At 33.7% G+C, this 27,289-nt stretch overlaps 3 protein-coding genes and 1 long non-coding RNA gene across 4 annotated transcripts; 3 read left to right on the plus strand and 1 right to left on the minus strand.

The window, feature by feature from the left end:
* The first annotated feature begins 3,390 nt into the window (after positions 1-3,390).
* On the plus strand, positions 3,391-7,122 carry LOC148869509 (uncharacterized). The gene is made up of 3 exons (XR_016108276.1): positions 3,391-4,299; positions 5,818-6,007; positions 6,633-7,122. It is a non-coding gene; the product is annotated as an uncharacterized LOC148869509 (long non-coding RNA).
* Positions 7,123-12,507: 5,385 nt separating this feature from the next.
* Positions 12,508-13,707, minus strand: LOC148869510 (photosystem I reaction center subunit N, chloroplastic-like). Its single transcript, XM_088970415.1, has 3 exons — positions 13,115-13,707; positions 12,797-12,922; positions 12,508-12,677 (listed from the first exon to the last, which is right to left on the minus strand). The coding sequence occupies exons 1-3, from the start codon at positions 13,424-13,426 to the stop codon at positions 12,588-12,590; spliced, it is 528 nt and encodes a 175-aa protein (XP_088826541.1). The 5' UTR covers positions 13,427-13,707; the 3' UTR covers positions 12,508-12,587.
* A 1,464-nt stretch (positions 13,708-15,171) lies between these two features.
* On the plus strand, positions 15,172-15,654 carry LOC148869511 (putative fasciclin-like arabinogalactan protein 20). Its single transcript, XM_088969913.1, has one exon. The coding sequence runs from the start codon at positions 15,172-15,174 to the stop codon at positions 15,652-15,654; it is 483 nt and encodes a 160-aa protein (XP_088826039.1).
* Positions 15,655-21,314: 5,660 nt separating this feature from the next.
* Positions 21,315-24,505, plus strand: LOC148869512 (protein TAPETUM DETERMINANT 1-like). Its single transcript, XM_088969914.1, has 2 exons — positions 21,315-21,372; positions 24,195-24,505. Exons 1-2 carry the CDS (start codon positions 21,315-21,317, stop codon positions 24,503-24,505), a joined length of 369 nt encoding a protein of 122 aa, XP_088826040.1.
* Positions 24,506-27,289: the final 2,784 nt, after the last annotated feature.

Below are 27,289 nucleotides of genomic sequence, written 5' to 3' on the forward strand. Positions count from 1 at the left end.
ACATGCCCGTCGTTGTACAGGTCCCAATGCGTGATTCTGACGCCATTGATGGAAGCTTTTCCGCGTACTGAAGTGACGACAAGGGGATGCCCAGAAAAGAGGGTGTCGACCTTGGACCAATGGAGCTTCGATGAATCCAAAACCTCTCTATCTAACTTACCCAGTGCAACGTGGTATCGCAGAAGGGTCAAGGGGGATCCTACGTATTTGAAGTCGGGGACATGAAGGCTTTGTCAGAGGGGCAAAATATGGTGATTGTGTGATCTTTGTTGTTGAGGAACTCGGCTGGGATCATGGTGCTGAGAGCCATGTCAAGAGTCAGGGACATGGTTAGGTAATTGGCATCTGAAAGAGCACGCTTGATCTTCTCGACTGGTATTCCTTCTTGAGCTTGATGATCAGTAGCAGCAACAGTAGGTCTCATGATGGGTGAAATGGATAAGAGGAGACCAATCAAATTTTAATTCCAGAACTAATTCCACTTTTATAATAGACATTTATTTTTATTTTTATTTTCCACAAGTGTATGGACTTTTATTTTTGGGACTCTGTCATAACATCCTTTTTAATATATCGATGGAAAATTGGAAAAAAGCTAGATTAACAAAATATTTTCCATTTTTTTAATATATCCAAATACCCTTTAATTGTGCCTAGAGGTGCATCTTGGATAGGTTGTATAAGGTTGAGGGCCAATCCAAGCCCAACCTAAAAAATTAAAAAGAAAAAAAAAAAAAAAAAGGCTCAACCTATGTAAAAGCCTTGAGCTTAAGCCTGGCCCAACATAAACTTAACCTAACAAAACTCAAGCTAGGCTTGGGCTAAGATTGGGTCAGGTTATGTTAGTTAGGCAGGCGGGTTGGTTGGACTTAAAAGAATTTATTAATGTATTTTATTGCAGTCATCTTTAGGGCTGCAAACGGATCGGATTGAATCGGATATAGGCATATCTAAAATTATTTTGTTTATATTTAAATTTGAATTAGATCATATCCATTTGGATATCTAAATTTGAATCCAATTTGGATTATAATCGAATATTAAATAGTATAAATAAATTAGACTAAAAATTATCAAAACATTATATATTACTAATAAAATGAGCTAAAAATAACTTTAATATTGTATTTTATGAACAAAATGAATTGAAAATGACATTCAAAGAAGTTGGACCTATTACAATTTAGTGAAACTACAACATTGGGCCAACTTCAATGATAGATATAATATAATTTTTAAGTACATATGAGCATATTTATTTTAAATTGGTTGGGCTTTGTTGCCCAACTTTGGAGTAGAATGGATTCAAAATATGTACAAATTTCATTAACAAACTTACATGCATATATATATATATATATATATATATATATATATATATACTACTATATAAAAGCACAAATGGTCTCAGAATATTTCTGGAATTCTTTGAGGACAAAATTTACCCCTCCATTTTTAATTTATTGATATAAAATTAAGGGCAAATAGGGTAATCGGTAATTGATAGTAATTCTATTGAAAATAGGTAATTTTAAGATAACACTCGCCTATATTTAAGACAATGATTATTGAAAATATATTTATCACAAAAAATAATAATTAATTAATTAAGATACAATAAATATTTATTTTAGTATGTATTAATCTATAATACATATAGATTATGATTTTAAAACTATTATTAATAAATACGAATTATTTTTGAAAGTTATTTTCTATAATTTTTAATTAATATAAGTGAACTTAGTTATTTACAATATTATTTAGTTATTTAAATAATCTCATCATTTAAATTTGAAAATATTAATTATTTATTGAATATAATAATCCAGAAAATTATAATTTATACGATTATTACATAATTTTATTATTGATTTTATAAAATATTAAATTATTATTATTTTGAATATTATGTTATAATTATTTTTATAGTTTTAAGAAAATTTTTAAATTTGTTACATAATTTCATTATTTTAACTGTTTAAAATCTAGTTATGTTATATTTGGTTAGTTAAAATATTTGTTTAAATATTTAAATAATATATAAAATATTTAAAAATTTTCGTTATTTTTATTTTATTTATATTAAATTTATTACATAATATTAAAAATTTTTTATTTAAGATATTTAGTTCTTGAAATATTTAAACAATATTTTATTTTTACTATTAAATTTTTATTATTTGAATAACATTTAAATTGAATAATCCAGAAAAACCTAATTTATATTGTTAGTACATAATTTCGTGCATTTTGTAAAAATATAAAATTATTAATAATATGAATATTATTAAATCGATTATAATTATTTTTTTGTGTTTTTAATAAATATTTTAAAGTTATTATATAATTTTTAGGAATATTTAAAAAAAATTAAAATTTTTAATTCAAACTTTCTTTAGATAGATATAGATAAAAAGTGTGGGAGAGGATAAATAGGAATTAGAGATAATTTAGGAGAAAGTGGGGGATAATGGGGGAAATAGTTTAGGAGAAATTTTAGGAGCTGATATTATTTATGTTATTGGGAAAATGTGGGAAAGAGAGAGAGAGAGAGAGAGAGAGAGAGAGAGAGAGGATTTAGTTAATTTTTTATAGGGAAAGAGAGCATCTCATTGGTTGTTTAAAAAATAATATTAAATAAAAAATAAAAAATTCAAATAAAAGGAGAAAATTTATAGACTGATGTGTTTTTTTTTTAAGAAAAATGCATGTGTTTTAATATATATATATATATATAAAGAGAGAGAGAGAGAGAGAGAGAGAGAGAGAGAGAGACTTATCTATCACTGAATACACCTTTTGTTTTGCATCTGCGTCATACAATTCTTGAAAGAAATAACGAAAGAAACAGTAGACACTATCAGAGACAGACTAAACAACTGAACCAGATACGGCCAAGGGAACAAATCCATCTATAGACTCTCTGCGTCGAAGACAGCATAGACACATAACAAGGCAACCAACAAAGAACAGCACAGAAGCCATCTGTAAATCCGATCTCTCTGTCAACTGAAGAAGAATATCTACCACCACCTTGCTTGAACCTTCTTTATGGGACTCATGATCATTGTCCAACAGTCCATCGTACTGAGGGAACCAAAGGGTCTGGAAAGCAGGGTCAAAAAAGTCCTCCACGCCATGAACGATCACATGCCCGTCGTTGTACAGGTCCTAATGCGTGATTTTGATGCCATTGATGGAAGCTTTTCCACCACGTACTGAAGTGACGACAAGGGGATGCCCAGAAAGGAGGGTGTCAACCTTGGACCAATGGAGCTTCGGTGAATCCAAAACCTCTCTGTCTAACTTACCCAGTGCAATATGGTATCGCAAAAGGGTCAAGGGAGGTCCTGCGTATTTGAAGTTGGGGGGCATGAAGGCTTTGTCAGAAGGGCAGAAGATGGTGATTGTCTGTTGTTTGTTGCTGAGGAACTCGGCTGGGATCATGGTGCTGAGAGCCATGTCTAGAGTCAGGGACATGGTTAGATAATTGGCATCCGAAAGAGCACGCTTGATCTTCTCCACTGGTATTCCTTCTTGGGCTTGATGATCAGCAGCAGCTGCTCTCATGATGGGTGAGACGGATAAGAGGAAGAGAATAAAAATGAGGGAGGAAAAGTGGGGGATGGAAGCCATTAGCGCGAGACTGTAAGTGGAAGTAACAAGATGATGAAGATGGATTCAGAAAACAGATGCAAAACCGCCTTAGGTTTGGAAATATTTATAGAGCGAAGTGATGTGATCGACAAAAAGAGTAGTAGTTGGTTTTGGATTAGGAAAGTGATTAATAGTTGTAGTTTGAGCCAATTACGCGGCAATCCTTACATACACGCTGTAATTAAGAAGGTGAAATCCTATTTCAGTATTTCTATTTCCTATTAAGGATCCCCAGCAATGGATCCCGCTATTTAGTAGTAGTGACCTATGAACCAGAAACTATTCTCTTGGTAGTCTGGGGCCAAGGGTCTGTTTGGTTCGGGGGAATAAGACCCTGGAATCGGAATCGGAATGTGTCATTCCGTTTCCGAATGTTTGGTCGAACGGAATTGGAATCCCTCGTATGGGAGAATGGCCATTCCCGACCCCTCCCCAGGGAATGTGATTCCCATTCCGGTTTATAATTTTTTTGGACAAAAATGCCCTCATCATTTTCGACCTAGGCGAAGAGACGAAACAGGAGACTGGAGATTGGAGTTTCCCCATTTTTAATTCAGTCGAAGAGACGAAAGAGAGATTGCTAGAACTCCAAGCCTTCTTCCATCGCCGAACAGAGAGCTGAACCATTTCGTTTAATTGGTATGTAAACCGCTATTCCACTTCACTTGGTGATGATTGTAGATTTTATCGTCGGAACACCTATGCGAAACTTCGCTTCTTTCTTGTGATTTGTTTATTCATATTGATCTCTTTAATTGTTTCACTTGGTTTTAATTTGATTGCTTGCTTCACGTTCAAATATAATTCTGATTGGATTTTCTCTTTTGCTGGAATTTGATCCATTTCATTTTTTTTCGATATGCATTTAACTGTTATTTAATCCAGTATCCTTACGGAGCTACTTTTGTGGTAAACTTTTTTGTCGGCCATCTGTTTGTTTTTTGTATTGCATTCTCTCTATTTTGGAGTTTCCCCATCTTCCTTTTAATCTCCAAAAACAAAAGACTCTCTCTCTCTCTCTCTCTCTCTTCTGTTATTCATAAAATCTTAGATGGAACAGGAAGATTCTTCGTAATTTAATTGTTTCCTCTACTATAGCTGGTCATGCATTGAAACCGATATGGGCGATTGATTTTCCATCAACTCAATGATGATTTTCCATAAGATCAGCGAGTATGATCTTCCCACAATTGCCTGTGTCTAGCCCGTCAAACTGGTGAGAGATTTGCAGGATATCTTTCTCTGCTATTTTCCCCATCTCCTTAAGCTTGTAGATAACGTACTCAGATTTGCTGGATGTACACAAAAAAGAAAATAGTACAAAGTTAGAAAGGATAAGAAACCAAAATGTAAGAAAGAAATGGTCCTTGGTCAAAGCAAAATGGATGCAACAACCAAAGAAAATTGCTTGCTCTCTCTCTCCTGGTCAGAGTCAGAAAGCAAGAGAACTCATCTGAATAAAGATCATGTTCTTCCATTCCTGTCTTTATTTTTTCTATTTTTAATCAGCTACAGACTAGATGGTAAGTTTCAGAGATTTCATACAGTTTGGATGATACAAGAATTGCACTTGTAGAATCAACAAACCACAAATATTCTTGTAGTTTATATTGGAAGACTATGCCCATTGTATTTACATCTATATTTGGCAGAAACTATCTCAATGGTCTTACTATTGCTCATAATATGCTGTTACATTCAAAAAAAAAAAATATATTTATATATATATATATATATATATATATTTTTTTTTTTTTTTGAAAAACTGTGACTTAAGCACCACACATTGGTAAGTTTTCTTTGGAGTTTAGGTATTTCTTTGGAGGTGTACTACTGTAGCTCATTATTTTTATAATGAACGCTAGTACGTCAAGCTAGAATATGTGCCATTACTAAATATTGTGAATCTATCATTTGAAGTGCGGATAGGATACCTTCGATTATTCCTTTTAGTTGAATAGTCATGTTTTAACATTCCCTCTAATGGAACAAGAAATAATGATCAAAGCTTGAGTGCACATTGTACAATTATGCTTCATTTCAGTTATTTCATCATAAAATGGTATGCCTATGAACATATTGCAATTTAGTGATGTAGTTAATTTATTTCCTCAAATTGCTTATTAAAATTCGGCAAACATAATTGTTGATTCTCAGCCTCTGAAGCGGAAGAGTGAAACAGAAGATTGTGAAGGCTTCCATGAGTGGACCACCAGTCCTGGATACACTGAAGTGGTTAACAGCCCCCTTTGTACACCAATATCAGGAAAAGGGGGCAGGGTATACAGCAAGTCAAAGGTTCCAAAGCATAGCAAATCAGGGCCTCAAACCCCTGTGCCAAATGCAAGTGAGAAGTGTCTCTACAATGGTTTATTTTTTGGCATTAATTCTCACTATGGTTTCTTTTTTGGCATTAAGTTGATTCAGTCCTTCCTATGGTACTTTGGATTGCTCAAAGAAAATTAAAATCGAATTATTTTTTAATTTCTCAGCTTTCAAAATCTCCTTGTCAAATAAAGCACTAAACTGGATGTGCATGTTTCTAGCACTTTTTTCCACTGTAGACATTACCAATGAATTATATGATCAAATTTCTTGCTAGTAGCCTCAAGATACTTAAAGAATTAACTAAAATATAACTAATAAACTAATATTGTTATTAGGTGCTAGCAACAAGTAGGGAAATGGCAAAATGTTGCAACCAGTGATATCATCTGACATAACTAAATAGCTAATAAACATAAAAGAGTGTTATATTGTTCAATGATGACTAATTATTTCTTATTTTTATTTTCATCTGTGCATTTGTGAATTTTATTTGGATATGGAACATGATTTACATCTTTCTTTATGTGTGCTTGATTTCAATAATGGTTTTGATGCCATAATATTGGTCCAGATGATTAACCCATTGAACAGAGGGTTGGTCTTAAAATGATGCTTAATTTAAAGCAAATATTTTTCTCATGCAGGAATATGTTCATGCTAAGATAAGTTCAATTGAGAGGATGCCCCATGACTCTGGTTGTGCATGCCGGTTTTATGTAATATGCTATAGAGCCCAAGAACCTCACAGCATGGTGAAGATGACACACTTGGGGAAGAAATCAGAGAAGTAAAACTTGAAAATATTGGTATCTTACAAAAACTTTAGAGAAAACCTTCAGAAGATGTCTACTATCGTTGGAGCTACTCTGAAGACTGCTCCTTCATGCATAGAGCTATACTACACCGCGGTCAGTTCTCTTCTGATATATCATGGCTACTGGTTGCATCCATTTGGAAAGGACTTGGATTTGATGTCAAAACAGTGCAAAATAAAATGATCTATCAACTTCTTGATAGTGATCATCACATGTGTTCTCCAAGTTACTTGAACAATGTAAAGACCATAAACTTCCAAATAGATAATGAAGTTATGAAATCCGGTAATATGAACTTTTCCCCTGTGCTTCCTGTAAATACATTTGTTTAAATGATCCTATGGATGTGGATCTTGTTCATGATATGAAAGAAGATAAGCATTTTCTCCATATATGCACTTGGTAGCAGGTTGCCAATGTGTGTATATGTTGAAAATATATAATTAGTGGATGTTTTTGAGGTTCTTTTAACAGGCGCAGAATTGGAAACTTTAGCTGATTACAATTCCAGCTTCTAGTTGAACCAAACAGCAGGAATCATAATCCGATTCTGATTCTTGATTGAACCAAACAGATGCCACGGGTCCTGTCCGTGAACCAAACGCACCCTAAAATAAATCACCGGTGGGATTTTCCTTCAGACACGTGGGTAGATTTCCTCTTGAAAAGCATTAAATATACTAATTAGAAACGTATTGTTCCTGATTCAAATTAGATTGGGTGTTCGAATCATTTGATAAATAATTGTTTCCTAATTCATCTCAAAAACCAGCTTTAAGACTTGTTACCCCGGTGCCTGATTAGTTTCCTAGTCAAACAAAAGAACCTAGATTAGCTTAGTTGATAATCAATAACAGTATTTTTATTATTATTATTATTATTATTATTTTTGCTTATTATCGTCAAGAATAGTAATTAGTAAGTGCGCAAACAAATCCAATAAGTTACTCTTTTTGCCACCCTCTTTTGATAGATTTCACTTTATCTGCAGTGGTGGTTGCACATATGCTTATATTTTGTTTGGGTATGCTCGGGTTGGACTGGTTTAGGTTTCAGCAACCTGTGGCCACGACCAAACCCAACGCGAATTTAGGTCAGGCCCAAGGTTTTTTGCCCATACAAAAGCTAAAATTGGATTGGATCAGGCTCGGATTTGGCCCGTTCAGGTTGCATTGCTGAAAGTGAATTTTTATGAACACTGTCCAGAATTTACCTTGTCTATCAAATAGCAAATGGGATAAAGCCTGATTACTAATGTTCTTTTCCAAATGTTTTTTAATATGTCTAGAGGTGCAACATGGACAGATCGTTTAAGGTTGAGGATAAACCCAGGCCAAACCTAATTAATATGCAAGTTTTGAGCTTGGGCCTGGCCCAACATAAGCTTAAACTAACAAAACTTATGCTGGGCTTGGGCTCAGGTTGGGTCAGGTAGTTAGAGAAGCGGGTTGGTTGGGTTTAAAAGTATTTTATTGCAGTATTAGGCTTCATGGCCAACTATAGAGTAAAATGGATTAAAAATTGCATTAACAAGTACACGTGCATATTTATATACATATCTATATATCATAATATGTGTGTGCATGTATGTATGTATAAATAGAGATCAAAGAGAGAAAGGGAGGTTAACCACTGATGCCGAAAAAGGTACCATGCCTGAGGATCTTTGACGAATTAAAACCCCCCTGTGAATTTTGACTATCGAAATTCCACAGCCTAGGCTATCAACAGGTCACCCCCTCGGATGGCAGGCCATGTTAGTTCACAAAGTCTCTTTGTAACAGTATGGATGCATGGCTGGATGATGTAATGTGTCATGCATGGAAAGCCCCGTTGACAGCCCAACCTGTCGAAGGTGGATAGCCAAAGTTTTCTCATCATATAGGGAGGGTACAACTTGGATCGTGTCTGTAATTTGTTAAGTTTTCAATTAACACAGAGTTTGATTAGTTAAAATTCTTTAAATGAAAATCCAACTTGCTTTCCTCTACTTCCAAGAACAAACAATCAACTATTGATCATCTAACATTTAGGCTGCTTTGGGTTGCAATACAAATGAATTTGCACTGGTGCAAATGGAAAGGAAGTGCAAATAGGTTGAGTGTAAATTCTGGTCTACTATTACTTCATATTTGACCTTGTTTGGTTTGTTTGTGAAAGTAAAATGGTTGTTTATTTGATCATCAACTATTTGGTTGTTTGGGAGTGAGGTAGGGAGCAAGATGACATATGAGGGTGAATCGAAATAGGAGGAAGGTGGTGCAAATATTGCATCAGTTTATGAGATGTAAAATTAATTCAAATTTCTGATGCATCAGGTAAAGTGCAGATCATAGTTACAAACAAATGGATGCAAAACTGAACCATGTGAACAATTTGTGCTGCAACCAAACACAGCCATAGGAACACCACATGTTTCTTACTACAGATTGGAAGTTGAAGATAATTTTATCTTTTCCCATTCCTCACTTTGTTAATGTGGATGTTTTTTCTATTGCAAAATAGAAAATCATATTGTCTAGATTGCCTAAACAACCAAAAATATTTTCAGCAATAATACGTTATATGCATTCTTTGTGAGGCGTAATTGTTTGCAACAATTTAAAATTAATATTATTAATCTGAGCGATTCTTTTTTTGTAAACAAAGACTAAACCAATTAAACCAAATTCACAATATATTGTAGACAACCCCGTAAAGAAAGGTAATCTTGTGGGGTCAGAAACCAATCAATTAAAACTACCTATTATACCCAAGGAGACAAATGGGTGAAGATTGAATGACAATCGAAAGCAAGGGAAAGGGAAAGAAACGAATTTTAAACCCAAGAAGACCCAGGAGATGTCTTACACAGGAAATGTTGGTACATCCTCTTGAATAAGCAAAGGCTACCACCGCCGTTATTTTTAAGTTACTCTTATTCTTTTGTTTTAGTTTTTTCTTTGCATTCTGCTTCGGCTTTTAGTTTTTATTTAAAGGGATCCTTATCATGTCCCCCTCCTTTCTTTCTTTAGTTAATTATTAATAAAATTATTCTTCTTCTTAAAAAACAAAAAAAAAAAAAAGTTTACAATATAAATAATGGGTGTCATACAGAATAGGGTGGTCATTCTCCAGTACACCTTCTGATATATCACATTTTGATCTGATTCGGATTTTAATTTTTAATAACCGGATGGAATTCGGATGTGACTGAATGAGTGGATCTTATTCTAACCCGACTACAGCTCTAAGAAGCATTTCTCAAGACAACTAACTTACTAGCTATTGACATCTGCAATATTTATGATGCTAAGCGTGGTGAATTTCTGTTCATCCTCAAATGGAATCTATTTTTATGAATTTTATAATCTTATAATCTTTTTTTATGCTTTAAATCATTACCATTACAAATTTAATTAATTAAATTGATGTCATTGAATAAAACAAAAAAAAACCATAACTTGTTTTTCCTCTTTTTCTTCTTTCATATTTGATAATTATTTATAATGGTGCCACTCTTAATTATTTACAATGGTGCCACTAAAACTTTTACCTTTTTCATATTTGTTAAAAATTATCTTTATCTCTCATTTTATTTACAATCGGGTTGTGTCGTACAGGTCGTGCTTCCTTCCCTTGAGATACTTTAGGGGGTCGGCATAGCATAGCCCTTGGCCTAAGCCCGTACAGGCTTGTGTCATGCCACGAGTCGGGCTAGTCCATGGGCAAACTCTTAGGCCAGGCCAAGCCACGAACTGAGTTAATCCATGTTTTTAAAATTGTTGAAAAAATAATGAAAAAGTTAACATAAATTAAAAATAGATAAAAAAATTTAAAAATCTTAAAATTTTATTTTATATGAATTTTAATGTATATAATTGTTTATATATGCAATAATAAAATGAAATAAGAAAATAAAATTATACATTATATAATTATTGTATATAATATATGGCTCGAGCCCTTGCGAGCTAAGTCTTAAGCCAAGCCGGACCAAGAAACGGGCTAAGCCAGGTTTTTTTTTTAATTTTGAAAAAAAATAATGAAAACTTTAACATAAATTAGAATAAATCGACAAAAATTTTAAAAATATCCTAAAATTTTGTTTTATATGAATTTTGATGTATACAGATGAAAATAAAATTATATATATACAATTATTACCGAACCACAAACCTGGCTAAGCCATGTTTTTATAAATTAAAAATAAAAAGATAAAAAATAAAAAATATCTTAAATTTTATTTTTTATAAATTTTGATGTGTACAATTGTTTATATATGCAATAATAAAATGAAATAGTATAATAAAATTGAAAATAAAATTATATATATATATTAATATATTATAATTATTGTATATAATATACAGCCCGAGCCCATGCATGCCCATTCCATGCCACGGGCCGGGCTGGTTTGTGATCCAAGTCTTAGGCCAAGCTGGGCCACGAACCAGACTATGCCATTTTTTTTTGAAAAAAATAATGAAAATTTTAACATAAATTAAAAAATAGACAAAAAATTAAAAACAGATCTTAAAATTTTATTTTAGCCCGAGCCTGCATGGGACCGTGCCATGCCATGGGCCTAGCTGGTCTGTAGGCCAAGTCTTAGGTCAAACCAAGCCATGAACCAAGATAAGCCTATTCATGGGCTCAATAGCCCGATAGTTCAACCCGACCTATTAATAGCGCTAAATTAGTTAATTAAATAATTTGAGATAGCCTTTACCAACCATGTGTTGATAATGCATAAAGTTTTATTTATTTATTTATTTATTTATTTTACTAAATTATTTAATTAGTTAATAATTTAATAATCTAACAAATTATTGTTGCTAGCAAAGTAAGACATAGATCGTGTATATATTTATATATATTTACTCTCTCACTTAATTGTCTATTTATCTCATTTCTTTTACTAAATTTATTTATTTGCTAGATTAAATTAATTATTATTTAACTATTTACAATTATTCCACTATATAAAACAAAAATACAATGACAAAAATCATCTCTCCCTCTTTCACTCTATTGCCTGATGGCTTTGATTTTTATTTATTTATTTATTTATCATTTTTTATTAAATTAAGTATATTATTATCCATAAACTTTATTTATTTTAAATAGATATTTTTTCAATAAATTTTTAATTAAAAATTTACCTTTCACAAATTTTTTCCTATATAATAATTTACCTTTGACAAACCACTTACCATCATGTTTTGCCCCATCAACGCAGGCCTAGTAAGAAAGGAATACAGAATGCTTCTGATGCATAGATCAGTTAACCAGTCACATAAAAAATTGCTAACGCTCACCATCCCCTATCAGAAATTTAAGTACATAAGATAGAGGGTTGAACTAGCTAGCCACTTAGCCAGACCAATTTGTAGATAGCCCTATGTTTAAAATGCTTATCACTAATTGAAAAGCTCAAAATTTTCTTTTAGCTTTAACATAGTCCTTTCAAGGTTTCTTAGTTGAGAATCACCATGCCATTTTATCACTCTGAAGTGGTTAAAAGTTAGTTGGTAATGTCAATGATCCAACAAAAGGCCAAGAAGATTTAAGTTTTCTCCTGAAAATTAATGGATTAACCATCACCTATCCATCCCCTCTTGTTCTTCATCCATTTTATCACTCTGCAATTCTTTTTTGGGTATTTAACAGAAAACAAGAAAGCAGTGGAATATGAAAGAGAAATCAGAGAATTACACAACAATTGAATCAAAAGTTTCTCAATTGGAAAATTTAATAAGAGTAATTAATTACAAGTTGGGGTAGAGCAGAGAGACAGCCTGTTCACCATTTCCAGAAAACATTAGAACCACACTTGTATTTATCCTTCCCCTCACACTCCAACTCCAAGTCATCACTTATAAAAGGTACTTTCTGCAAACCAAACAAAACAGAATTAAAACAAAAAGAATTGCACATATTAAAACCCAGTTGGAAAATTGGAATTGCTTAGGAATCACATAAACACGAGCAGAGAAAAGCATTATTCAAACCTTTTGTTTGGCGAGATCCTGGCAGCCGGTGAAGTTCTCAGGGAACTTGCAGGTGCCAAACTCTACTGTGTAAGCACGGGCGAAGTTTGCTCCACTTGTGGCCAGCCTCTTCTTGTCATTGAGTTCCTGTAGGCACCATTGATGTTTGAAAGTTAATTAAGCTTCACTACCCAGAAACAATCTATCTTCCTAATCCCTCCCATGATTTCACTATGGTAGAAATCATCCTAGAACCATGGTTCTGATATTAATTCTTTAAACAGATCGTCACTCAAATTATCTTATAATAAGCTAAGGGAGGCCATGTATTCTACCGACCTTGTTGGCCTTGCTCCTCTCGAGGTACTCTTCGATGATCCCGGCGTTGGCCGACGAGGCGGAGGCAGCAGTACTTGTGAAGAGAGCGGCCGCTAGGCAAAGAAGTGCAGCTCTACGACCCTCGCTCCCTCTCTCTACCTTGGAATCAGAAGCTTTAGCCTGTTGGGCCTTGATCATTGGAAACTTGGTGGTCGATGCAACCGACGATGATGCAACAGACGGCATGGCTGCAAGCTTCCAGTTGGCATCGGATGATGCGGTGCCGGAGATGGCGTAGTTGCAAGCCAACACACTGGAGTTCACGGCTGTCATTGCTTCAACTGTGAAGAGAAGAGAGGATTATTGGCTTCAATTGACTGAAGTAGAGGAAAATGGTGAAGAAGAACAATGGTGTTTTAATGGGGTTTGTCTTTGTTTAGGTTATAGTTACAGATTTGGTGATGATGTGGAGGGGTGGAGAAAATGGTGAAGTGAAGGGTCTGTGGTGGGGGTGTGGATAAGGTGAGATTTCCTCACGCCTATTGGCAGCTTTATTTCCTGTTGGGCCCCAACAATAAAATTTCCTGTTGGTCCCTCTGCAATCACATTCATTCAAAATATCAGAAGCAGCAGTTGTTTCCATTTCAACTCCCGAGTCACCAATCAAGTAAAACTATAATGGGCCATTTGATAATGGCCCAAGTAGGCCAACTGAATGACTTATTTGCTTTGTCTTTTACCGGATAAAAAGCGTCATACGATAAAATATTTAGGGGTAAAATGGTAAATAGAACATGACATTCAGAAATTAAAGAGCTCACCATCTAATTGATTACTTATTCACTAAAAGACAAACTAATGCGGTAGTTCAGTTCAGCTACTCAAGCCATTAATTCATTCAGTTCAACTACTTCAGCTTGGGTTGGGAGTTTTCTAAATTTTGAATAGGTCCACTCAAAAGCCCAAACTCCATAACGTAAATTCTTCAAATCAGATACCCAATTTGCACCCTTAGGTGATCATAGGCCAGCCTTTCGCACATGTTATAAGAACTATAACCTGGGCTAGGGCCCAACCCGGACTGGATTTCCAGGACTGAAACATAAGCTGGCCTAGTTTCAAATCCAGCCATTCTCTTGTCAGATTATCTTATATTTCCCCTGTAAAATAATAATTTTAAACATATTTTATATGAATTTGTTATAGATAAACATTGAGAGACATGTATAAAGCACTGAAGGGTTCAGGCTTGACTCTCAATCAGGTCATACCCGGAGCCACACCCATTAATAATCAAGACCCAAACCCCTGTGTAATAGGATCCGGCACCGAACCTTTGACAATCCTATAGATAGATGGGCTTCATTGATCCCTTCCTTTTAAGGGTGAGGGTCCAATTGGTTTGCAGAAATAGTGATTTGGAATTGAAATGATCCATCTTGATTTCAACCGTTTGGTTAGATGGAACCGGAATCCTATTCCTATTTTCTTCTTCTTTATTGAGAATGATAATCCATTCCGATGATTCTAATTCGAATTCTGATTCCAATTTCCATCTGATCCGATTTCAATTCCGATGGATTCCAATTCTGATTCGGCCCTAATTTCTTATTAGTGAAGCCGGTTAAATGTTGCGCTGCGAGTAATGCACCTTATTAATAAGGCGCGTAATTGGCTCAGACAGAACTCCTACTAATCCGAACAGAACTAATTAATCACAAGTTACAGCGTGTGAGAACAGATTGCCCATTGCCGCGTAATTGGCTCAGAACTCCTAATCCGAACACAACTAGACCTTCTTGATCAACTATAAATATTTCCGAACCTAATTAAGCAGCATCGTGCTTTCTGAATCTGAATCGTTCTTGTTATCTGTTTCACCCACTAATGGCTTCCAATTCCCACTTTCCCTCCCTCCTTTTTGTTTTCTCCCTGTTATCTGTTTCGCCCATTCTCAGATCCGCTGCTGCTGCTGCTCATCCAGCCCAAGAAGTAATACCAGTCGAGAAGATCAAGCACGCTCTCTCGGTCTCGGGTGCTAATTACGTAACCATGTCCATGACTCTCGACATGGTGACATGGCTCTCAGCACCATGATCCCAGAAGAATTCCTCGGCAACAAAGATCAGACAATCACCATATTCTGCCCCTCTGACAAAGCTTTCATATCCCCCAACTTCAAGTACGCAGGACCTCCTTTGACCCTTCTACGATACCACGTTGCACTGGGGAAGTTGGACAGAGAAGTTCTGGATTCACCGAAGCTCCATTGGTCCAAGGTCGACACCCTCCTTTCTGGGCATCCCCTTGTCGTCACTTCACTACGCGGAAGAGCTTCCATCAATGGTGTCGAAATCACGCATTGGAACCTGTACAACGACGGGCATGTGATCGTTCACGGCGTGGAGGACTTCTTCGACCCTGCTTTCCAGACCATTTGGTTTCCAGAGTACGATGGAGTACTGATGAACACAGGCAACACAGACACAGAAGGATCATCCAAGATGATGGATCTTTTTCTTCAGCTAACACAGAGATCAGATGCGCAGCTGGGCATCTAAATTTTTTGCATTTTTTTCGAGGCTATGAGAGTCTCCTGGGTTCCTTCTACAACTCTATCTTAGGCATTTTGGAACGCTAGAATTTGTTTCCAAAACCCCTGGACACTGAAGGAACTCGATTGGGGCTTTACATCTTCGAAGCGACGAAATTGTAGATAGAAAATGATAATCATAAGCAGTCTCCAAAGCAAATAGCAAGATCAGATGCTTAGTTTAAGGTTAATAATATATTAATTTTAAATTGTTGCAAACAATTACACCATAAAAAAGGATACATCTATCTAACCGTTATGGATATATAACATTTGAAATTGCTTATGAACTTTCCCTCAACAACAACAACTTTTCTGTTTGTTTCCTATTTTCCGATAAACCAAGCACACAGCATGAGGCAATACGAGCCAATGCAAGATGAACCGTAGAATGATATGCAAATTTCTTAAGTTTACCTCTTAAAACAATGATTTGGATATTACCCATGAGAGTCAAACAATAAAAAGAGAAGAAATCAAAGAATGAAACCCTTGTAAACTTTTGCTGCACATATAGGACGCAAAATAATCTAGCAGGCACCCATTCCTCGTTTTTCGTCGGGAACAGTTTGAATTTTGTTCACCCTGAGACAATCACCCAAAATAATCTAATTTATGGATATTTTATAAATAGAATTATGGGAATTTAGAGATATTTTAGAAATTGAATTATGATAAATTGAGAGTATTTTAAGACAATGTAAACCATATTACCCTTAATCATCGAAATTTTCAATTGTGTGACTTTAGAAAGGAATATGTTCAAGACAATGTAAATATTGGAACCACATAATGGCGATTTGAGTAATAGGAGTGTGCAGAATAATCTCCTTGAATAAAACAGCGAGGAGTTTGGACTTGCAAATGATGGAAGACGAAACACGCCTAAGAAGAAACTGGAGAGGTTTGAGGTCAGAGATATCGTAAGAGTGAACTAGAAGTGATCGCCTACATTTTGTACATGTAAAGGGAAATTTGGTATTATAAAAACCTTTGAAGTAAGTTGTTAATGGCTCTAAAAGGTGCATTGACAGAGGTCTTATTTATGTTATGTGGGGCAAGTCAATAAGACATATTTATAAGTAGTTTCTCAAATGTACAGGGTATGTATAAGTAATTAAACCTTTAAATTATTGGTTGAAATTCATATATAAAGTCTAATACCTGAAAGGTATTAAATCTAAAGTCTAATACCTGAAAGGTCAAAAGGATATAACTCGCGTCTAAAATCTAAAAAAAAAAAACAAAGTAGAAATGACTTTTTACTTTTTGGAGGCTCTAAAATGATAAAATCGTTTGAATTGGAGCAATTCCACAACATCTCTGAAACCATGAAGCTTGCTACTTTACCCATGGAAGTAGGTTGTTTGAAAATAGGACTTTTTGCATATTAAATGATCAAGCTTGGTCAATTGGCAGATTTAATTATGTTTTGAAAATAATGGCAAAGATTGTGAGTAGGAGAGGTTTTTAATTTTTTGGGACCAAATTGCCCTTCATTTAAACCCACTGATAAGACCGTACATCTCTCTTTTCTATTATCTTTCATTCTCTCGATCTCTCCCCTTCTTACTCTTTTCTTATTCTTATTCTTATGGTTCAAACTCCTCTCCCCTTCTCACCATCCTCATCATCAACCTGTTTGAAGCTTCTCTCCTCTGCATCTCTCTCTTTCTCTCTCCATTGCTACAAGCCTACAACTGACACTACTTACCACTAACGATACCCTTCTTCTTCTTCGTCTTCTTCTCTCTCTCTCTCTCTAGCATCAGTGGCAGCAACCAACTCCACTGCTACTATTCACCAAGCCAACAACCAATTCCACTGCTAAACTTTCCCTAAGCCACCAAACCAGGGGCCACATGAGCACATGAGTGAGGAAATGACAAGTTTGAAGTATTAAAGAGGATAAAACCTCCACCATGGAAGTAAATTACAAGAGGAATAAATTTGTATATCATTCTCATAAGTGCCTAAACTATCCGATATATAATAGACTAGATGGTGTTCAACAAATTTAGGCATCATCCAGCAACAAACATATTGAATGGTGTTTTATAGGCTTGGCAACCTTTGGGTATTACAAAGACTGGACAATTCCTTGTAATTTTGAATCATCAATTTCAATTGCAAATATCTATCACTCAAGTGACAAAATATTATTCACACCCTTAAATTCATTTAAAAAACCACAAAATTTTATATGATTCTCACAACTACATAGACCATCGGGTATAGTGGAGACCATATGGTGTTTTATAGACTCAAAAATGATCTGGCATTACACAAGTTGGATGGTTGCTTACAATTTTGAATCATCAATTATAGTTAAAATAATCAATTACACAGATGATCTAACACACTCAAATTCCTTTAAAACCAAACAAACCACATGGTTGTATATGATTCTCATAGGTATATAAACCATCTTGTATGGGGAAGACCGGATAATGTACTAGGCTTAAAACCCGTCTAACATTGAAAAGACTAGATGATTGCTTGCAATTTGGAACATCATTTATAGTTGCAAACATCTACACCCTAAATGATCTGGTTGCAGTTATACTATCAAATGCACCTAGAACCCAATAAACCACAAGGGTCTATATGATTCTCACAAGTGTATAGAACATCCGATATAGTGGACAAATGGTGTTCTTTAAGCAATAATGAATATTTAATAATAATATTTATTGATTAGTATCATTGTTATTGTTAAATAAATATTATTATTTATTTCAATAAATATAATATTGTTTATGATTTAAGTAATAATTATTACTATCAACATCATTAAATAATGTTTTTAATATTATTAACTAATATTGAATAATATTATTATTTTTTATTATTAAATAGATCATAGTAAGGGCATTATCATTATTTCACCACCTTTGTAATGTGTTTGTTTTTGGTAAAACATGAGACAAAGTCTTACCATTTCAAACGTCTTTTTTCTTATTAGACGTTAGAAACATAAATGATCTCAAACACACCTTACTAATTGCTTGTGAGATATGATATTTTTTTAAGGGAAATTGTCTAAAATTCACCATGAGTTTTCAACATTTCTCTTAAACTCACCACAACTTTTCAAATTGTCTAAATTCACCATGTCAGTAAGTTTTTATTTTTCAAAACTCACCTTCCATTAGTGCACCCTTAATGCTTCTTAACAGAGGTGTCCATGTCAGCACAAATAACAATTTTCATGACCAAATTACCCTTGAATGGTGAGTTAGAGGAAAAATGTTCTTTTCAGTTTTCAATTTTTATTGTTTCTTTTTGTATTTTTAATGTTTTGTTATAATTTCCAATGTTTTGTCATAATTTCTGTTTTTTTTTTTACATTTTTCTATTTTCTACAATCTATAAATTTTTTGTGTTTTTTCTACAATTTTTATTTTCTGATTTCATTTTTTAATTTCTATAGTTTCTATAATTTGAAAATATTTTTTTATTTTTTTTTGAAATTTCTATAATTTTTCATATTTTCATAACTTCTATGTTTTTATGTATTTTATATTTGAAAATATCTTTTTGAATTTTTCCTTTTTTCATGTCTAAATATTAAAGTGGTAATTTATTAACACCCATTAATTTATTTTGTATATATTTTATATTTTTATGTGAAAGTTAAAATGCTAATATATTAACGTCGGTTAGTCTGTTTAACGTCAAGTTAGTGACATGGTGAGCTTTAGACATTTGTGGTGAGTTTAAGAGAAATGCTGAAAACTCATGGTGAGTTTTAGACAATTTCCCTTTTTTAATCCATATCCATAATTAATAAGGAGAGAATAAATTCCAAGATTTGAAAATCCACAATTAATGGCTTCAATGGTAGTCATTAATGGATTTTATTTCAAATTTAAAAGCACCACAATTAATAAGAGGTGTGAATTAATGGGTTAACTGGTGCAATTAATGAGCATTTAAATTTGAATTTCAAAATACATTGTTTATATGGGTCAGTATTGGTTTGATACCAACTCATACAATCAATACCAACCAATACAAATGATGCACACACTTGTGGCCATCTGTTCATCCTCTAGGATATCTATACAATATGAGTCCAGATCTCCTGTCCACGTTTATCGCAGCCACACATGGAGAACATCTCATCCTTTGTATAGTATTATGTAGGGGGAGATGTTTCCAATTCACAGGGGTAGTGTATTGTGGGTAGTTGTAGGCAAAGTTCTTGTGGGCAGGAGATCTGGAGTCATACAATATGCCTTATATCAGATTTATCATATCAATAACTTTAAATCTTGAACCTTGGGAAGAAAGAGGTGGATTCGAGCAAAGCTAAGGAAAATACTTGGCTATTCGAGCTCGGCTCGCTAAAGTAGTGTTAAGCTCAACCTTGATTCAAGCTAGAAACTTGAGCTCAAGCTCAGCTCAACTCAAAGCTTGCAAGTACAAGCTTAAGCTTGATTTCTAGCCAATTTTTTTCTAAAAAATAAAAAATTATACATAAAAATATTTTTAATTTTACATACAAAAAATAAGAATTATAAAATTTATTTACTATTATACATAAAAATAAAAATATTATTATTTATTTAATAAAAATGATTTATTATAATAATTATATATTTATATGTATATGTATATGTATATTTATATATGTATGTAAAAAATTATTTATTTATTATACTATGCTCGATTAGGCTCTCGAGCCTCACTAGGCTCGAGCTCGGCTTAAAGCTCAATTTAAATCAAGCTGAGCTCGAATAGCTCGTGAGAAGCTCTACTTGTGGCCACCTTTAATGGGCTCAAACAAAAGGTAGACCGTATTGTTGTTTCTTCATTTGCTTCAACAATATTCATATATATTGAATTAGTTTAATAATATGGACATCTCTTAAATCTTATCAAAGGTTTTGTATTTAATGCTAGTTATTCATGAGCTTAATTTGAAATTTGAAAAGTTCACTATTAATAAAAGGTGGAATTTAATGGCTTGAATGGTGCAATTAATGAGCATTAAATTCAAATTCAAAATACATGTCAATATAATCCTTGTTGGTTGGTCAAACCCATACGAACTATAAATGATACACATGGTAATGAGAGGAATAGTTTTAAGATAAAAAACTTTCACCTTTCCACTTATGCCAAGTCTAAATCCCCTCGAATATGAATATGATATGCCCTATATCAGATGCATCATATTGATGCTTTGAGCCTTGGGCATAAGTGATCATCAAAATAGAGAAAATCTTCTGCAGATTGTTGTTTCCTTCTTTTCTTTACTTCATCGATATTCTTATGTGAAAATCTGACACCATCAAGAAATGGCACTAAAAAACTTTTACCATTCAAAGCACCCCTGTGAATTTTGATGAATACCACCTGATTGATCACAGCTTTTATGATACTGGTTAGTTGGCTATAAATTTTTTTGTATCATAGTGAAATCCTATTTATTTCACATTCAAATAGTTTACTAATATAGACACATGTTGAATCTAATTAGAGAGTTTGTACTAAAGTTATTATTATTTCATTATTCCAAATATTTAGTGTCATGAGAAACTATATATAGATTGAGAAGTGCAATTTCTTGTGTATTTGGGCAAGAGGAGGACCAAAAGGTCAAGTCAAGAACTACCAGTAATGGCAGTTGCATTCAAGTTTTTCTATGCAATACTCATACTTGGCATTCTTGGAAAAGGTTGGTCTCTCCACATTCATTCTCCCCTTTATTTTAATATTGTCATTTTGTAATTACTAGTTTTTCTAAGAAAAGGTGGAGAAAAAATGTTAGTAATATACATCAAAATATATCCCTAAGCTATCAACTACAAGCAAATTGAAAGACTAAGAAAATCAACAAAAATCAGTGGAAAATGTCTTGTTTTCCCCTCCATTTGTTCTATTTTGTTTCATCATTCCCAGTTTTAACTTTTGATAAATGTATTTTTCCATTACCTAGCCCTTTTGCCACATTGGAAGCTTGACTTGAATGTATTTACAAACTTAGAATAAAAGAGGCAGACAATGTTCCAATTGTCTCAAGGCCATTACTGGCTATGGGAAAGGAATTAAGTCCACCCCATGACTACAAGGTCATTTGATCATAATGGCTGAGGAGGCTGAATTGAATGGCTTGTCTTTGAAGGGGCATTTGTGCTTGTTTTTCATCTAATTCTAACCTATATAAAACCATTGCGTCGTAAATTCTTTTCAATCTACTAGCAAATATGCAGGTGCTTTCATTTTCATGTGACAATTTTATATTTTGATGATAATAGTAATAATATGTGTCAATACCAAATTTTTGTTTGATCTCTTCCTTCTATCTCCTCTCACCCTTGTCAAACCTTCAAACATGGAAACACAAATCCATCAAAACATGTAATTGACATTATCCACATGACAAGCATCCAATCAGAACATATAATAAATTCATAAACACCCCAAAACCTTAGAATATTAAAATTGAAAGATTAAAACCCCAAAGACAAGCAACACAAATATGGCATTGTATGTACATCCAATACCCACTTAAACCATCCCCATCACCTCAAACACCCTCAAAATAAGAGAAGGCACATTCCCTTAAGTTTCCTAAATTTACCATTAGATTTACTTTTAATGACCCCAATAAGTGAAAACAACGAAGTTAACATCTAACATTATATGACACTAAAACTCACTCATATGTCCGAACTCCAACCGTCAACCATTAAATCTCATAATTATTAAGATCCCCTTTTTGAAGTCTTGATTAAAAGAATTAATAAAAATTGAATACTCCCATTAGCCTCCACCCTATTAAGCCAGTGAAATATTATAAACAATTCAAATTAATGTTCTCTACCATTAGGAGCCATGAATTCAGACCAACCTTTGTCAATCACATCTAGGTTTCCATTAGGTTCATGAAACCTTCCAATGTTATGTTGGTGCAATTCTCCTACATCTGAAATTGTGAAGTTTATTATTTAACCCTTAGAAATGGACAGTTTGATAATATTATAAATAATAAAAAGAATATTAAATAAAAATATTGTTCTATTAATAAAAAAATATTATATTTTTTAAAATAAATAATTATTTATTATTTAATTAAAAATAATATTTATTTATTACTATTAACTACTAATAAATAAAACATATTTTAATTATTACTAATAAATATATTATGAAATATTCTTCTTATTACTATATAAATGTTAATACTAAATATTATTATTTATTCAAATGAAAATAGATCATTTATAATTTTATGACCATAACTATTTAATAGTAATATATTTGTTTTTGTTGTTGTTGCTAAATAGATGTCAATAATGAGGGAATTAATGTTATTTTATCACGTCTAAAATGCATCTAATTCTAAAAAAAAACGTGAAACCAAGTCTTACCAATTTAAATGTGTTTCGAACCTCTAATCAAACTTAAACCCAAATGCCAATGGCATCTAAAAAGCAAAGTTTTCAAACCTTAGACGTTTGGAAAGTGTTACCAAATGCCACCTTAACCTCCTTAACTATTGTATATTGGTAATTTGATATTTAGCCAAGGCCTTAGCTGCCATTTCAACAATCTTTGCAAGCCCTCCCCCCTAAGTGGTCTCAACTTTAGCATAAGTTTTTTCAACCACTAAACAAGCACTACCTTTGTGAACAAGTCCATCGTGGAACCTTTCTTAAAACTTAGGTGGCATTCAGTAGTGTGTAAATATTGTGGACAAGACCGTTTTGGCCCTATTCACAATAAGATATGGTGTTCTACTATGTGTAGGCGGTCATCATTCACAAAATAGCGTGGACAGGGACAGGCCACACCCATCCACAGTATTTTCTAGTGGATGGTCCACACTATGGTGTGGACAATTTGTGTGAAGGTTTCAGTGTAACGCACATGTATTATATTTGTCCAATTATTCTCATTTTGTTTAATCTTTTAATATTTTATCAATAAAATAATAATTTTTAATGCTAATTCTAGCACAAGTCTAATGATTCTCCTTCTCAACTCTTTTTTAATTATTTAAATATTAATTTTTAATATTTTTATCAATAAAATAATATTTAAAATATTAATTTTATTTTTAATTATTTAAAAAATGCAATTGTTGCCTACATTTTGATTATTTTTTTTCAATTTATTTACCATATAAAATGAAAAAATTAGACATTTATGATCGACTATGTATATCTCCCATAAAATGTATATGAGATACATAGAATCAAAAAGTATCTACAAAATGCCACCGTGGGTGTGGACTGGTACGATCCGCACAATCTATCCACAGTTCAGAACTGTGGACTATAGTATGGTGTGGATTGGTTCCTGCCACAAGGTGTGGTGTGGAGTAGTCCACACCCATCTATTTCTCATCCAAACTACAGAACACCCCCTTAATTTTGAATTAAATGCATGGACTTAAGCCCAACTAATTTGTAAGCTAGACCCAATTTTTGTACTTAAGCCTACTTATTGATTTGAGTTAGAGATTAATTATATTCTTTATTCTCAAATTTGCAGGTTGTTGCCATTGTGATATAAACAGCATTGTAGTTTCCCAACATCAAACCGAACATGTAGTCAATGGAAAACCTGAATTTGATGTGGAAGTAAAGAACAATTGTATCTGTACCCAGGAAAATGTGAGATTCAATTGTGTAGGATTTAGTTCTATCGAGGAAGTTGATCCTTCTATCTTTAGAAAGGAGGGAGACACCTGCCTCTTAAACAACGGAGAATATTTCTATGGTTTCACCAAAATTCAATTCAAATATGCATGGGATACTCACTTTGATTTAAAGCCTATGGACTCTGTAATTGCTTGCTCTTGAGGGGCAAGGAGCTATAGAATCCTTCCGTCCTTAGAGAATTTCAAATATGATTGAAACAATAAATAAAACTTCATTTGTTTCTTAAAATCAAGTATGTATTTTGGTAATGAAGCTTCAGCAGCAAAATCTAACCATCAAGTTGTTGGTTCTATGGGATCTTAATTTGGGTCTTCTATATTTACTTCAATAACCTTTTGGCTCCTTTCCAAGGTTGATGGAAGACTCAAATCATGCCAATATATAGCTTCTAATTGTGAACCAATGCAGTGTGCTAGCTTTTTTGTCAAGTAATCTTTCCACAAAATGAGAAGATAACAAAAATTGAGACATATACTCTTACAATGTAGATTACCTAATATTATTACAATAGATTTATACGTAGAGGTGTAAAGTGGGCCATGCCGGGCTGGCATGGCACGGCTCGTGGATGGCACATGCAAAGTGCGAGTCGTGTCGTGCTAGCCTGCAGGCCATCACGGACTATGCCGCCCTCCCAGCTAAAAATTTTTGGGGTCAGCTTGGCATGGCCCATGACCCTGGCTCGTGCCGTGCCATGCCATGCTGCGGCTGGGGCTGGCCCATGGGTTGAGCCTTGGGCCAGGTCGGGCTGTGCATCGGGCTAAAGATATTTATTTAAAAAAATTGACAAAAAACTTAAAATTTTAATTTTATATGAATTTTGTGTAAAAAATTGCTTATATATGCAATAATTAAATAAATTAGTAAAATAACATTAAAAAATATATTTATTTTATTAATATATTATATACTATATATTATTATATATTTATAATTTATATATTATTATATAACTATATACAAAATATATATATGGGCCATGTCGGCGGGTGGCACGGCCCACATGGTCGTGCCATGCCTAGCACAGCCTGTAGATCGTCATGGCAGGCTGGTCCAAGTTCATGCCAGGTCACGGGCAGCATGGCCTGATTTACACCTCTATTTATGCAATGGTAGAGTTTCAAACTGAAATATGTGCTCTTCACCGAAGTTTTTACAATTTAATGGTGGTGTTAGTTCCTATAAAAGCTTAATAGTTTTAATCAGATTTGTTCTAGGTTAGAAAATTGTCAATATAATGTGTATCATGTGGATTAAAAGAAGATGGCAAGAAAAAATTTGGTTTAAAAGAGGACATTAAATAATAATGTTGAAAAAGTATAGAAAAAACTTGTTCGAAAAGTTCCAAATGAAAGAGGAATGCTTAAATCAAGTAGATGCAAACAATCTAATAATATTGTGTAAGCCCATATATACCCATCTAATGTACCCAACCATCCATCCAATCTATTATCTATTTGACCTCGTTTGTTTTCCAAAAAGGATGGGGTAAGTCAGTGGATTCCATGGAATTGCAAGAACCCCACATTCGGGACATTGGTTAAGTTATTTACCAACCTATCAAAAACTCAAAATGCTCTTCTTATCATGCCTTACCTACATAACTAATTCCCCATCCGAACATTGTATTTGTAAGCACCAAAGCAACATTTCCCCCAGGAATCACATGTCCAGAGAAACACATTACCCGAGTAACAAAAAATGAATGAGGCCTTTATCTATATCTATGCTACCATTAAGAGTGTGAAAAAGGGTGGAATTTTTATTTGACTAAATTACCCATATTTTCAATTTAGTCCACTTTTAATTATGAGGGAAGAAAATGTAATTTGAACTATTGCTTTCAATTCATTCAATTCCTTCTTATTAAGTTTTTAAGGTAGTAGTTGTCATCACCTTCAATGAATTCCACTCTTAACTAAAATACCCATATTTTTTTATTTAGTCATACATGCATGCTCCACGAGACCAGCACTGGAAGGCAGTTGATAGGATCCTTGCTTATTTGAAGGGGCATCCAGGCAGAGGCATATTGTTTACTGATCATGGACAGCTGAAGCTAGAGACCTATACAGATGCGAATTTGGTAGGATGCCTTGATGACGGAAGATCAACTTCAGGAGTGTGCACCCTAGTTGGGGGTAACCTAGTCTCATGGAAGAGTTAGATTGTATAAAAGAATATAAGACCAATTCGGTATGGTTCAAAAATTATTACACCAATTTGATAAAATTCACAAGAAACTCTTGGCTATGAAATTTACACCAATTAAATAACAATAGGGATTAAGGGAGAAGGAGATTTTGACTGAGAGGGAGAGTGAGGGGGAAGAATGAGAAAGATTAAGGGAGAATAATAGAGAGAGGTTTTGACTATGCTACAAACCAAAGCAGAGAGGGTGGGAGAGATAGAGGGAGCGGGAGATCGAGAGATGACTATGAGAGTGAGAGAAGGGAGGGAGATTGAGAGACAGAGGGAGTGGGAGAGAAACTGAAAACCTATTTTCAATATAGGTTTTCTGCTGTGTCCAGCATGGAATAAGAGTCCCATGTTGGCAACAACCACATAAGCCTCTGGTGACGTGGTGGAGGTTTTTATAATTTGAAATGTAGAGCCGATTTTTAGAGTTTGGTTGGTTTCTGGACCAACCTACAACCTAATTTTAAATGTACAAACGACTTTGACAATAATTTTCCCTTTAAATTAAATATTTCATTTACATTATATAACATATTTTTTACTTATCACACATAATTTTTGTTTGTTTATGGTATCATTTTACTCAAATCACTAACCCGCCATCTAAAAATAAAAATTGTTGATTTCTAGGTTGACATTAAATTTTGCATTACATTTCTATCATTGATAAAATTATTTCTTATGTATAAAATTTATTTTTGTTCAATATAATGAATGTACAATATT

This window comes from Nelumbo lutea, chromosome 2 (assembly GCF_056320005.1).
Source record: "Nelumbo lutea isolate HS-2025 chromosome 2, American lotus-T2T, whole genome shotgun sequence".
In the NCBI taxonomy this organism is placed as follows: domain Eukaryota; kingdom Viridiplantae; phylum Streptophyta; class Magnoliopsida; order Proteales; family Nelumbonaceae; genus Nelumbo; species Nelumbo lutea.